This window comes from Phalacrocorax aristotelis, chromosome 4 (genome assembly GCF_949628215.1).
Source record: "Phalacrocorax aristotelis chromosome 4, bGulAri2.1, whole genome shotgun sequence".
Classification (NCBI taxonomy): Eukaryota; Metazoa; Chordata; class Aves; order Suliformes; family Phalacrocoracidae; genus Phalacrocorax; species Phalacrocorax aristotelis.
This window is the reverse complement of record NC_134279.1, coordinates 84,546,642-84,557,642: the sequence shown is the minus strand read 5'-3', so window position 1 is coordinate 84,557,642 and position 11,001 is coordinate 84,546,642. Positions and strand designations below refer to the sequence as shown.

The 11,001-nt window shown below is 57.7% G+C and overlaps 1 protein-coding gene across 1 annotated transcript; it reads right to left on the bottom strand.

Moving 5' to 3' along the window:
• Positions 1-1,369: 1,369 nt before the first annotated feature.
• Positions 1,370-10,869, bottom strand: HTRA2 (HtrA serine peptidase 2). Its single transcript, XM_075092364.1, has 8 exons — positions 10,461-10,869; positions 8,375-8,579; positions 8,110-8,304; positions 7,804-7,836; positions 7,226-7,334; positions 6,309-6,378; positions 2,037-2,132; positions 1,370-1,748 (listed from the first exon to the last, which is right to left on the bottom strand). Exons 1-8 carry the CDS (start codon positions 10,823-10,825, stop codon positions 1,583-1,585), a joined length of 1,239 nt encoding a protein of 412 aa, XP_074948465.1. The 5' UTR covers positions 10,826-10,869; the 3' UTR covers positions 1,370-1,582.
• Positions 10,870-11,001: the final 132 nt, after the last annotated feature.

Below are 11,001 nucleotides of genomic sequence, written 5' to 3'. Positions count from 1 at the left end.
CTCGACTGGCATGGAAGGAGCAGAGTCCAGCGGAACCAGGGGCAGTGAGACAGACACCCTCGCTGCTGCAGCTCTCACCTCAGCCAGGTGCTCCGGTCCCATCTGCAGCAGAGAGCAGCACAGAGAGGCAGCTTCAGCCACATCCAAGCTGCTGGGGGACAGACCGCTCCTCCCCACGCCCAGGGCGGAGAGGGGCAGCCGGTGGCTGGGCTGGCGCAGGCACTGGCTCCAGGCAGTGGAAAGCACTGCGGTCAGCACTGCCGGAGCAGCTATGTGAGAAACGCCGCCCGGCGTCTCAGCTATTTCCCCTGTGAACAGCCAGCTGGGCCTTGCCGGGGGAGCAAATTTGAGCAAATTCCTCTGGCGAGGCCAGGGCCGCCTGAAAGGAGGCCTGTTCTCCAGGGCGGGAGGAACGCACAGGGGGAGCAGTGGCTCAGAGCCGCCCTTCGCCACAGTACCCCCAAGGAACTGTGCTTCTTTCATCTCCTAAAAATAACAGGCAGGGGTGAGGGCTTGGGAGCCCCGTCACGGGCAGGGCCTGGCTCAACAGGCACATTCCTCCCACTGGAGCAGGGCTGGACACAGCCCCTCAAGGCAGCCCTTGCCACAGAGCTGCCTGCCTCCCACCGCCTCTGGCAGGGGCCAGAGCAGAGCAAGGGCTCTTCCAAGGAAGGCGAGGAACAGCCGGAGCTGCTCCTTCCCAGAAGAGCCAGCCGGGCTCTTCGCCGCCAGCTGCAGAGCACAGGGAGGGCTCGGCCAGTCCCCAGGGGGAGGCTGCGTGCGTGAGAGCAGTGCTCCAGCCCAGACACCGGGCTAGGGGAGGGAGAGGCACGCGTAGCCCCGGCGCAGGCTCCCGAACGTCAGGGCCAGCGACATGCTGCCCCAGCCATCTCTGAGTCTGGCATCGACACCCCTTTCTCCACGGCCCAGAAAGCTGCTTCATGGGTGCAGATGTGGATGCAGACCTTAGAGCATTTGCCATGCTCTCAGTGGAAGCAATCTGCCATGGCAGACATGTGCCACATCCTCTGGCCTCGTGAGCACAGCCACGGCAGCGAGTGCTGCCCAGGACCAGCTCGGCCGGCACACCAGGAGGCCCCAGCAAAGCCTGCCCCAGCACAGCTCCAGGAACAGAGGAGGTGGCCTCACAAACCACAGCTCGATGGGTGCCCGCAGATAGCCAGATCCCTGCCCATGCGGGTGCCCTCTACCCTACCATGAGGAGATCCCTGGAGGCATAGCTGGGATACTCCTCCCCAGCTGGAAGGGCTCATGTGAGGACTGGCAGAAGGGGCAGGGTCCCACACAGCCCAGCCTCCCCTACACAACTGCTGCTGCCGTGGGAAAGTGGCCACATGGCACTGGGAAGTCCCTAGAAAAGTGCTTTATTTGAGTACAGAGGGGAACGGTCACACCATGAGTCCACCCAAGCACTGGGCCGGGCCCCTCTGCCTGGCCCCTTCCAGCCCCTCACAAGCTCAGTCTCTCCCTGACCAGCACACAGACACAGCTCAGTCCCGTGTCCTTGGCTCTCGGCCCGCGCCGCCAGCCAGCGCCCGCAGCAGCCTGTGCAACAGCTCTGCTACTCCGTGACCTCGGGGACGACGCTCACCAGCAAAGTGTCATAGCCACGCCGCACCAGCAAGGCCAGGCTCTGCTGCGTCCGTACTGCCTCGTACACGTCCTCCGCGCGGCGCGATGCCTGCCCGTTGATCTCCAGCACGACGTCACCTGCCTTCATCCCTGCCCTGCGGGGAGAACGACAACAGGAACGCACAGCAGATGAAGCAGACGCTCAGCTTCGTCTTCCCAGAAGGAAGGGGAGCTGGGCACCACAGGAGGCTTGGGCTGCTGCACCAGGCATTCCCCCGGCCACAAAGGTACCTTGGCCAACAGGACACCAAGTCTGTTTCCTCCTGCAGGCTGATGGCTGCAGGGCCCAAGCTCCGCTGCTCTGGAGCAAAACACTTGGAGCTAAATGCATCCCGTCCTGCATAGTTGCTCTCCCACATCACCCACTCAAGGGCAGCACTTACTGATGGGCCGGGGAGCCGATGATCACCTTGTGGATTAGCACTCCATAGGAGACATCGGGGAAGCTGGGGTCACGCAGCTTCAGCTCAGCCAGGATGCTGCAGAGAGAAAAACCAGCATCATGGTAAAGAGCTGGGAGGCAGAGCAGGGCTCCCACTCCACCATGGCTGCACAGGCTTGGAGACCGTGGCACAGAACCTCTTCTCCTGTACCCTGCTAAGCACAAGTGACCAGCTGCAAACTCCAGGGGCACCCAAACACCACCGTCTTCCTGTCAAAAACTAGAGGACAAAAGTCCTAACTGCCAGGGAGAGGTGGAAACTGGGAGAGCAGTTGCCAGCTGGATCACAGTTGTTGGTGATGCACTTCCCCTGTCTGAGCAGCCCCGTGTCAGACGAGCCCTCTGGCGTCAGATCTAACCCTTCCCTGCTGCAGTTTCACTTCTCTGCCTTTGGCAGGTAGAACACAGAACAAAAGCTATGCCCCTCTTTTTGCCAGATGTGTCAAGCAGAGCTATACCCACATCTCTCCTCCAGAGTCTGTAGACTAAACAATCCCAGTTCCTCCAGTCTTCCCACAGATTAGGTTTTCTAAACCTAGCTTAGATTCTGCACCTCTCACTGCTCCTCTTTGGACTCTCTCCAACTGCGCCTCACCCCTGCTGAAAGCGTCCACAACTGAATAGTGCTCCAGCTGGATCCCACCAGAGCAGAGGGACAGTCCATCATGTAACCAGCATTCTTCCCCCAAACACGGTGCATCAGCTCTGATTCACTGCAGCCCCAGAAATTCTCATGGTCTCTCTGCCCAGCTCCTTGCTCCTTATCAGGTACCTTTCAGTCAGCTATCGCTCCCCACCTGGCACTTGCTGGACTCTACTGTAGTGTTTCACAGACCTTTGCAAGCTGCCACCCCTTCTTGATTTCACAGGATCACAGCGTGGTTGAGGTTGGAAGGGACCTTTTGAGATCATCTAGCCCAATCGCCCTGCTCAAGCAGGCTCAGTCAGAGCAGGTTGCCCAGGACTGCGTCCAGTCAAGTTTTGAGTATCCCCAAGGTTAGAGACTCTCTGACCTCTCCAAGCAACCTGTGCCAGGCTTTACCACCCTCCTCACAGTAAACAAGTGATTTCTTGTGTTCAGATGGAATATCATGTGCTTCAGTTTGTGCCCGTTGCCTCTTGTCCTATGACTGGGCACTACTGGTAAAACTACCGCTTTGATGCGTTCTGCACATTTACTAAGTCAAGCCTGCTTCTTCGCCTCAGTCACTAAAGCTGAACAACACATGCCCTTAAGCGGGTCTCTGCGCAACCACAGTAAATGTGTGATTGTGTGATTTTAGGCTACATTGCACCGAGTGGCTGCGCCCACTTGTGGTGGGTTGTAGACCCTGGCTGGCAGGTAAGTCCCCACCCAGTTGCTCCGTCACTCCCCCAGCAGGATGGGGGAAAGAATTTGAACGGCAAAAGCCAGAAAACTTGTGGGTCTAGATAAAGATAGTTTAACAGGCAAAAAAAGAAAGTTACAGAAAAAAAAAAGGCAAAAAAAAAAAAAGGGCAAATGACGCGAGGCACTCACTGACCACCTCCCACCAGCAGACTGATGCCCAGCCAATCCCTGAGCAATGGCTACCCTGGAAAAACTCCCCCCAGCTTTATTGCCGAGCATGACGCCATACAGCACGGTCAGCTCGGGTCAGCTGCCCCAGCTGCGTCCCCTCCCAGCCTCCTCCCTGGAGGTGCTAAGTGAGAAACAGGGCAGGCCTCAGCACTGCGTAAGCACTGTTCAGCAACAGCTAAAACATCTGCGTGTTACCGACAGTTTTGGCCCCAGATCTAACAGACAGCACCACGTGGGCTGCTATGAAGAAACTGACTCCATGCTGGCCAGACCCAGGCCACAGGTCAGTCAGATGAGGGTCCATCTTCCCCACCACCCTTTCACCTACAATGCCAGCTGTGGATGAGATAGTTCCCCGGACACCTATGGCCTCCAGCTGCCTGGCTCAAGAAGCTCCTGAGCTGTAACACTGCATCTTGGCATTTGAAAGCCAGCAAGATTTTTCTTCTGTAAAGTTTTCTAGTTGCTCTTTTGAACCCTACAACATCAACAAGTTCTATCACACACTGCATGAAGAACCAACCCATGTTTTGGGCTTCCCTCTAGTAACAACCCTGACCAGTAACACACCCCAGCAGCAGTCTCACGTAGAACCTGTTGCCACTAATCAGCCTCTCTTTCCTTTGCTGTTTTCAAAGTCCTTTGCTCAGTCCCTACTTACTCCATGCTGTAAGACAACTGCAGAGGGCTGTGCTAGCCAGGGCCCTGTCTCTGCCCGTGGCCAAGGTGAGGGTACCTAGGAACTCCACCACAGCTGAGCTCAAAGCCATTGGCACTCCTCTGTTCCCTTTGGGCAGCAGATCAAAGGCCTGGTGCCTCAGGAAGCTCCTGCCTGCCAGGCAACCTGTGCAGCAGGACCAGGATGCCGAGAAGCTTGTACCCAACATGGAGCTTCTCCTTCCTGTGCTCAAGCAAGTTTCTGGCCTTTCAAACGAGCATGTTCAGACAGTGTAATCACCCGATTCCAAGGGGAGCAATCCCTTGTTGGGAGCTCTTCCCAGCAACTGGGCACAAACAAGCCTTGCAGTCAGATGGTTTCCCAGGACCAGCTGCCAGACTGTCTGTGCTGACGCTGGACCCGCTTCCCAGGAGCCATGCCCTCAGCATTTCGTGCTTCTTCCCTGACAGACTTCAGCCTACATGCCTGTCCAGTGAAGCAGGAGGAGGTTGGGCTCCCACAGCCCACAGGTTTTGTCGAGTATCAGCACCATCTACCGGGCATGTCAGCAACGCCGACAGCACTCCCCTGCCCACCCCGCTGTCCCGAATCTCGGAAGGCACAGAGCATCTGCTCCTCTGTTTGTGTCCCAGGCAGCAACCCCAGAGGCTGCTTGTGGCATCCAGATGTGTAGGCAGCTTGCAAACCCAACCAACGCACAAGAGCCACGAGAGCTTCAGCAAGGGGAGAACACAGCCCTGAAAGCTGTTTCTGCCAAGGACGCTACAACCACCAACCTCACTAGTAAGCTGAGTGAGTTAAAGCACTCCTGAAAGATGGCTGCAAGATCCAAGGAACCAGAGCTGGCACTCTGTCCTTGAAAAGGCGGACTGCTCTCAGAGGTAAGAATGCAGGTCCAGCACTCTCCTAACACATGCACTTGATGCATCTATAAGGCTGCTGGAAGGCGTTCAGGTATAGCTCCTGAGCAATTCCGTCCCAGGGCTTGCAGCCCTGAGCGGAGCTCCGTGCAGGCCTGACCAGGGCTGTCCAGCCCTCAGCAGGGCACAGCTGCCACTACCTGCAGGGGACCTGTCTCAGAGTGCTTGGTTGGCTGCCAAGGCCACAGGCATGTCCTGGGGACAAGCTGAGGCAAGGGCAGCAGGTGATCTTCTATCAGACCCAAGCAGGTTGTCTGCCTACAGTCCTCTTTGCTGACCAGAGCGTTCCTGGAGATACAGAGGTAACACAATGCCCTTCCCAAGTCATAGCCATGAGGGTGAAGAGTCTCAGACCCACCAGAAGTCATCCTCTTCCCACCTGCCAGTGCTGTACTGGTCAGCACCATGACAACTTCTTCCCAGAGGCAGCATCCAGCCTCCCTCCTGAAACCCAGGAGCCTCACACCACCCTCTGGGTGGCAGCCACGCTGTGTGTACCAGCGCAGCCTGCTCTCCTACCTGTTTACGTACTCCCTCAGTCAACTACTGCAGGCAAACTTGCCATTTCTTATTCTCAAAGTCCCGTATTCTAGAACTGTTTCTGCACCACAGCAATTCACCTGGTGGATCCCTCCTCCCAGAGAGTACAACTTGCCCAGCTGTTTCATCACAGCTTTCAGTCGGCACATTGCATATCTATTAATTACGCAATGTTTCTGGTGACTTTTCCTTCGTGCTGTGTTGCAAGGGCTCTTCATTGAATTCCCCTCAATGATGATTACAGACCGATCTGGCACTATGGAGGGGAGGTTCAGGGACTTTTTATCTGCTTGCAGATTCTGCTACAAGCATAGAAACTTGCAAGATTCTAATTTACCTCTGATGCAGCCTAGAGTCTAAACACAGAGGCACAAAGAGATATGACAGTGAATGCTTAAGCTGTGAAGACAATCCTCTCGAAAACAGGCACTCTCAGTTAGTTCAGAAGATCCCATCAGAGTCACCATGCCCCAATAAGACTGGCCTGTTGGCCCCCGGCCTTAGAACACATACCTGGGTGTAAGAGTCAGCATCATTACCCCTATGTAACGGCGCTTTGTCTCTGTATTGCCAAACCAAGAGCCTGTCAAAGGAAAGGACATTGAATGACAAGGCTAAAAACAGATATGCACTCGAAATGGCGCTGGGCTGAACCAGCCGAGTCACAAAGCCTCATGCCTCAAGGCGGACACCGTGCAGCGGGAGTCATTCTAGTTCCCTACCAACAGCTTATTTAAGTTCCATTTACCAGTTAGAGCTTTATAGGTATTGCATACTTTGCTTTCCTGGTTTCAGCTGTAATTTTTTTGACTGAGACTATGACTCCACAGTGTCAACACGAGAACCAGAAAGCAAGAGTCTGCATGAAATAAACTATCACAAACACAAAGGAACAAAAAGAGGCAATGTTCTACAGGACTAAATTAACTACCTGTCCTCTATGATACAGCTGAATCCTGCACCTGCGTTTCCATTAGTACACACAATGCTAAGTAGCACCCAGTTTCCAGATCATCCTTTCCCATTTTTGAACACTAAATAATGGTCCACTGATTTTCCCATATGCTGAGAGCTACTGAAAAGTAGCAATGAAAAAACAAAAAAATCCTCACGTACTCCTGGGGACTTAAGTGCAAGCTACTTAGGACACTTTAAAAGTCTTTACCTGCAGTAGATACAGGTCAGCATCCTCCTTGCAGTTTGTTAGGCCCATGTGGGCATGGAAGTAGCAGCACAGCTTTCCCATGGCAGAGGGGAGTTTCATGCCAGATGGGAAAATCTTCTTACCCCCAAACACTCTTCCTCCTGCTGTGCTTGCCTTTCTCTCAGAAGAAGGGCCCAGAGCCCCGCTCTGCCAGAGCTTCCCTCTTTCAACCTCCTCCTTCTGGCCTCCTTCCCCCAATAACCAAGCAGAGATGCACCCAACTCACTTTTGCGCTGCTCCTCCTTTTGCAGGAACTTCCGCAGCCGGTCTGAGGGGATGGCAAAAGATATGCCTGATGTCACCTTCATAGTGTTCACCCCAATCACTTCGCCATCCTGCAGGGGAAAGGGGACTGTGCTATCCAGCCTGCATCGTCGTGGAGAGGAGGAGAACTACCGTGCAAGCCTGTGTACCCATCCCTTCCCAGCCTGCTTCTTCTGGAGCCTGCCTGACCCTGCTGAGGCTGGGCAGGGACCGGTTCCACAGGCCGCACCCAAAGCAGCCCCTCCCTCAGCCCTGCCAGCATCAGCCATGCCAGCCTCACCAGAGTAGGGCTCAGCTCCATCACGCTAGAGTCCCATTGGCTCAGGCTCCCTGAAACAGATGCTGCACAGGGCTCCTACACTGGGCTGATCCCCTGCTCCTCCTCACAAGGAGCCTGGTGCATGCAAACAGTTCCTCCCTCCCAGCAGCTGTAGCACCCACAAGCGCTCCCACCGAGGGGCACCGAGCCCCAGGGGACACAGACCACAGGGCACACGTCACCTCTCTGGCCCAGCCAGCAAGGGTGCAAGCAGAACTTACCAAGTTGACAAGGGGGCCCCCGGAGTTCCCAAACTGCAGCAGAGGAGAGAGCAGTAAACAGGCCATGAAAGCGACATCCTCACACAGCAGGACCCGCGGCAGGGAGGCAGAGTTTAGAGAACAGGGTCAGGCCGAGAAATGCAGCCAATGCCCGGGTCACTGGCCAGAATCCCTTCATCTCCCAGTGCTCTGTGTTCAGCCTCCTCTGACCTCCGGGCACCCACAGCCCTTCCTCAGTTCCCCCCTCCCCAAAGAGGGCAGCCGCGATGAGGTGCCAACCCGCTGTGCACTGCAAGCTCCTCTTACATCGATAGCAGCATCGGTCTGGATGTACTCCATGTCAGAGGTGGTCAGGCCCAGCTCCCGGCTGCCCCGCTGGGCAGAGCTGACAATGCCAGAGGTGATGGTGTTCTGCAGGGCAAAGGGGCTGCCCATGGCCACCACGAACTCTCCCTGCCGCACCTCAGAGGAGCGTCCAAGGGGTAGGGTGGGCAGCGGGTGCTGGAAGAGAGGAGGTCACTGAGGAGATGGGAAGAAACAAAGGGAGCATCACCACAACCATGATGCACACCTTAGGCTTGATCTTGATGGTAGCGATGTCTGCAACCTGGTCCACATCCTGCACCACAGCATCATACTGCTCGCCACTGGCCAGCTTCACCCGCACGCGCCGTCGGTTCGCCACCACGTGCGCGTTGGTCACAATGAGCCCGTCCGGAGACACCAGGAAACCCGAGCCATTAGAGATGGGCACATCACGTCCTGAAAAGGGATGCCTGCAAGGTGGGCACAGGTAAGGGAGGGGTGGCAGGGACCCTCATGGGACCGGTGGGGACTCGGGAGCTGGGGGGGGCACAGTGGCAGGGGAGGGCAGGCACAGGCCAGGCAGACTGGGTAGAAGTGGGGAATAGTGATGATATCTGGGCAACAGCACAATGGGGGAAGACTCCTTCACTTCCCCATGAAAGGTCCCCATCCCGAGAGTCTGGACAAGCATGCACACAACAAGCAGGAAGAAGCCGGAGTCCACGCACAACTGCAAAGGTACCACCCTGCTGGGGCTACAGAGACGGAGTGGGAGCTTACACGAGTGGAGAGCTGCAACAGATGGCGCAGGCTCTTTGGGGAAAGCAGCAAGGAGGTAAGTAGAAAGGGTTGTGATCTGCACAAAGAAGCAGTCTGAATGCACACAGCCTTGCCTCGGAGCAGGTAATAAACTTTTGGGAGGTGATGGTACATCTATAGACAGCTAGAAGACGACTCATGATTGCAGTACCTGGTCCCCATGGGGGACATAAATCACCTCTGTGGAAAGGCCTGGTGCTGAGCGAGGCAAGGGACCTAGTGACACAGGACACAGAAAGGGGTGAGGTCGTGCCTTTTTGCCTTGTTCCTTTGGCTTCCCAAACCCCTGTGCCCAGAGGCAGAGCCTATGGGAACGCAGCACTGCACAGAAGACAACAAAGGGAGGGATCGCAGAAGCCAACTTGACGTGCACAAGTCCACAGCACCAGACCGGATACACACGAAGGGGGTGGCTGATGTCCCTGTGGGTGCTCAAATGTCACAGTGGTAAAGGGGGGCTCCTGATGGCTGGAAATAGGCAAACATCAGACCAGCCTGCAAAATCGCCAAGAAAAAATGTCCTGAAAACGGTAGGTCCGCCAGCTTCACCTCCTGCCTCTGGGAAAGTGATGGAGCAAACACTCCCAGAAACACTTCCCGGCACATCTCACACAAGAAGGGGAGTGGAAACATCCAGCACAGACTTCCCAACAACAAATCATGCTTGACAAACCTGGCTGGCTTCTGTAAACAGATGAGTGGCTGTTGCAGGTAAGGGGTGAGCAGCAGATACAGTTCACCTTAAGAAGGCTTTCGGCATGGTCTCCCGTGGTACCCTCTAGCCACACGGGTGACATGCAGGCTTATAATCAGATAAGGTGAATGGAAAACTGCCTGGACCACCACGGTCCTAGTCCAGCTGCTGGTCATCTACTAACACCACACCTCAGGAACTGAAAGAAGGACCAATGCCATCTAACACCTTTCACAGTCATAAACCGGAGGATGGGGCACTGCACGTACTCAGCAAGCCCACAGGTGACACCACACTGGATGGAGCGGTCAACAAGCTGAAGGGCAAAGCTACTATTTGGAGGTGCTTTGACAGGCTGGAGACACAGGCTGGCAAGAGCGTTATGGAGTTCAAAGGTAAACGCAGAGCCCTGCTCCCGGGGCAGAGCGATCCTGCGCCACAGGACAGCCTGCGGCCGCTGCCTGGAAGGCAGCTTTGCAGAAACGGTCCTGGAGGACATGAAGGCGGCCATGTGGCAGCAGCGTGTCCCAGTGGCGAAGGCGGGCTGCGTGCGCAAGCAGCAGGGCGAGGGGACGGATCCATCCACCCGCGGCACTTGCGGGACCCCGCCGGGATGCCGTGCCCGGTGCAGGCTGCCCGGGGCGGGGGGCGGATGGGGAGAGTCGGGGGATCCCTCCCTGCGGGGTGCGGGGAGGACGGGGCCAGACCCTTCTCGGAAGGGCAGGACGGGAGGGAACCGGTCCGGGGTCAAGAGAGAAACTGCCCCGTCGGGCAGCGGGGAAGCCGGCTCCGCGGGGGGCTGCGGGCCGGGCCGGGCGCGGCCGCCCGGTGCCGGTACCTGCCCACGATCTCCACGTAGACCAGCGCGGGCGCCGTCTTCTCCACCACGTCGGCGATGAAGTTGAAGGCGGCGCGGGGCGAGGCGGGCGGCGGCGGGGCGGGCACGGCAGCGCGCAGGGCGGGCAGCGCGGGCCGGCGGCCCTCGCCCTCCCGGGCCCACAGCAGCAGCAGCGCCGCCGCGCCGGCGCCCAGCGCCGCCGCCAGTGCCCGGCCCCCAGCGGAGGAGGGAGGAGGAGGAGGATGAGGAGGAGAAGGAGGCGGCGGCGGGGCTGGGGGCGCCTCGGCGGCCCCACACAGCGCCCGGCACCAACGCGCCGCGCCCGGCCGCAGCGGCACCCTCACCCACCGCGCCAGCGCCGCCATGCTGCTCCGGCGCCCGCCGCAGGGCCCGCCGGGAGCTGTAGTCCCGCCGCGGGGCACGCCGGGAGCCGCAGTGCGACCGCTGGCGGGTAGGGCAGGGAGGCGTTGCGGCGAGAGCAGCTCACCGGGCCCGCCGGCCGCCCGTCCTGCCCCGCCGGCCGTCGGGGGCCCGCGGCGAC

What these genes read in the sequence shown, in the direction of transcription:
- HTRA2 (XM_075092364.1), bottom strand. Translation starts at nt 10,825, where the DNA reads ATGGCGGCGCTGGCGCGGTGGGTGAGGGTGCCGCTGCGGCCGGGCGCG. An exon ending in AAAGGAGGAGCAGCGCAAAA is followed by an intron (nt 6,379 to 7,225) that starts GTGAGTTGGGTG and finishes TTCCTTTGACAG; the next exon opens with GCTCTTGGTTTGGCAATACA. An exon ending in ATGCTGACTCTTACACCCAG is followed by an intron (nt 2,133 to 6,308) that starts GTATGTGTTCTA and finishes TTCTCTCTGCAG; the next exon opens with CATCCTGGCTGAGCTGAAGC.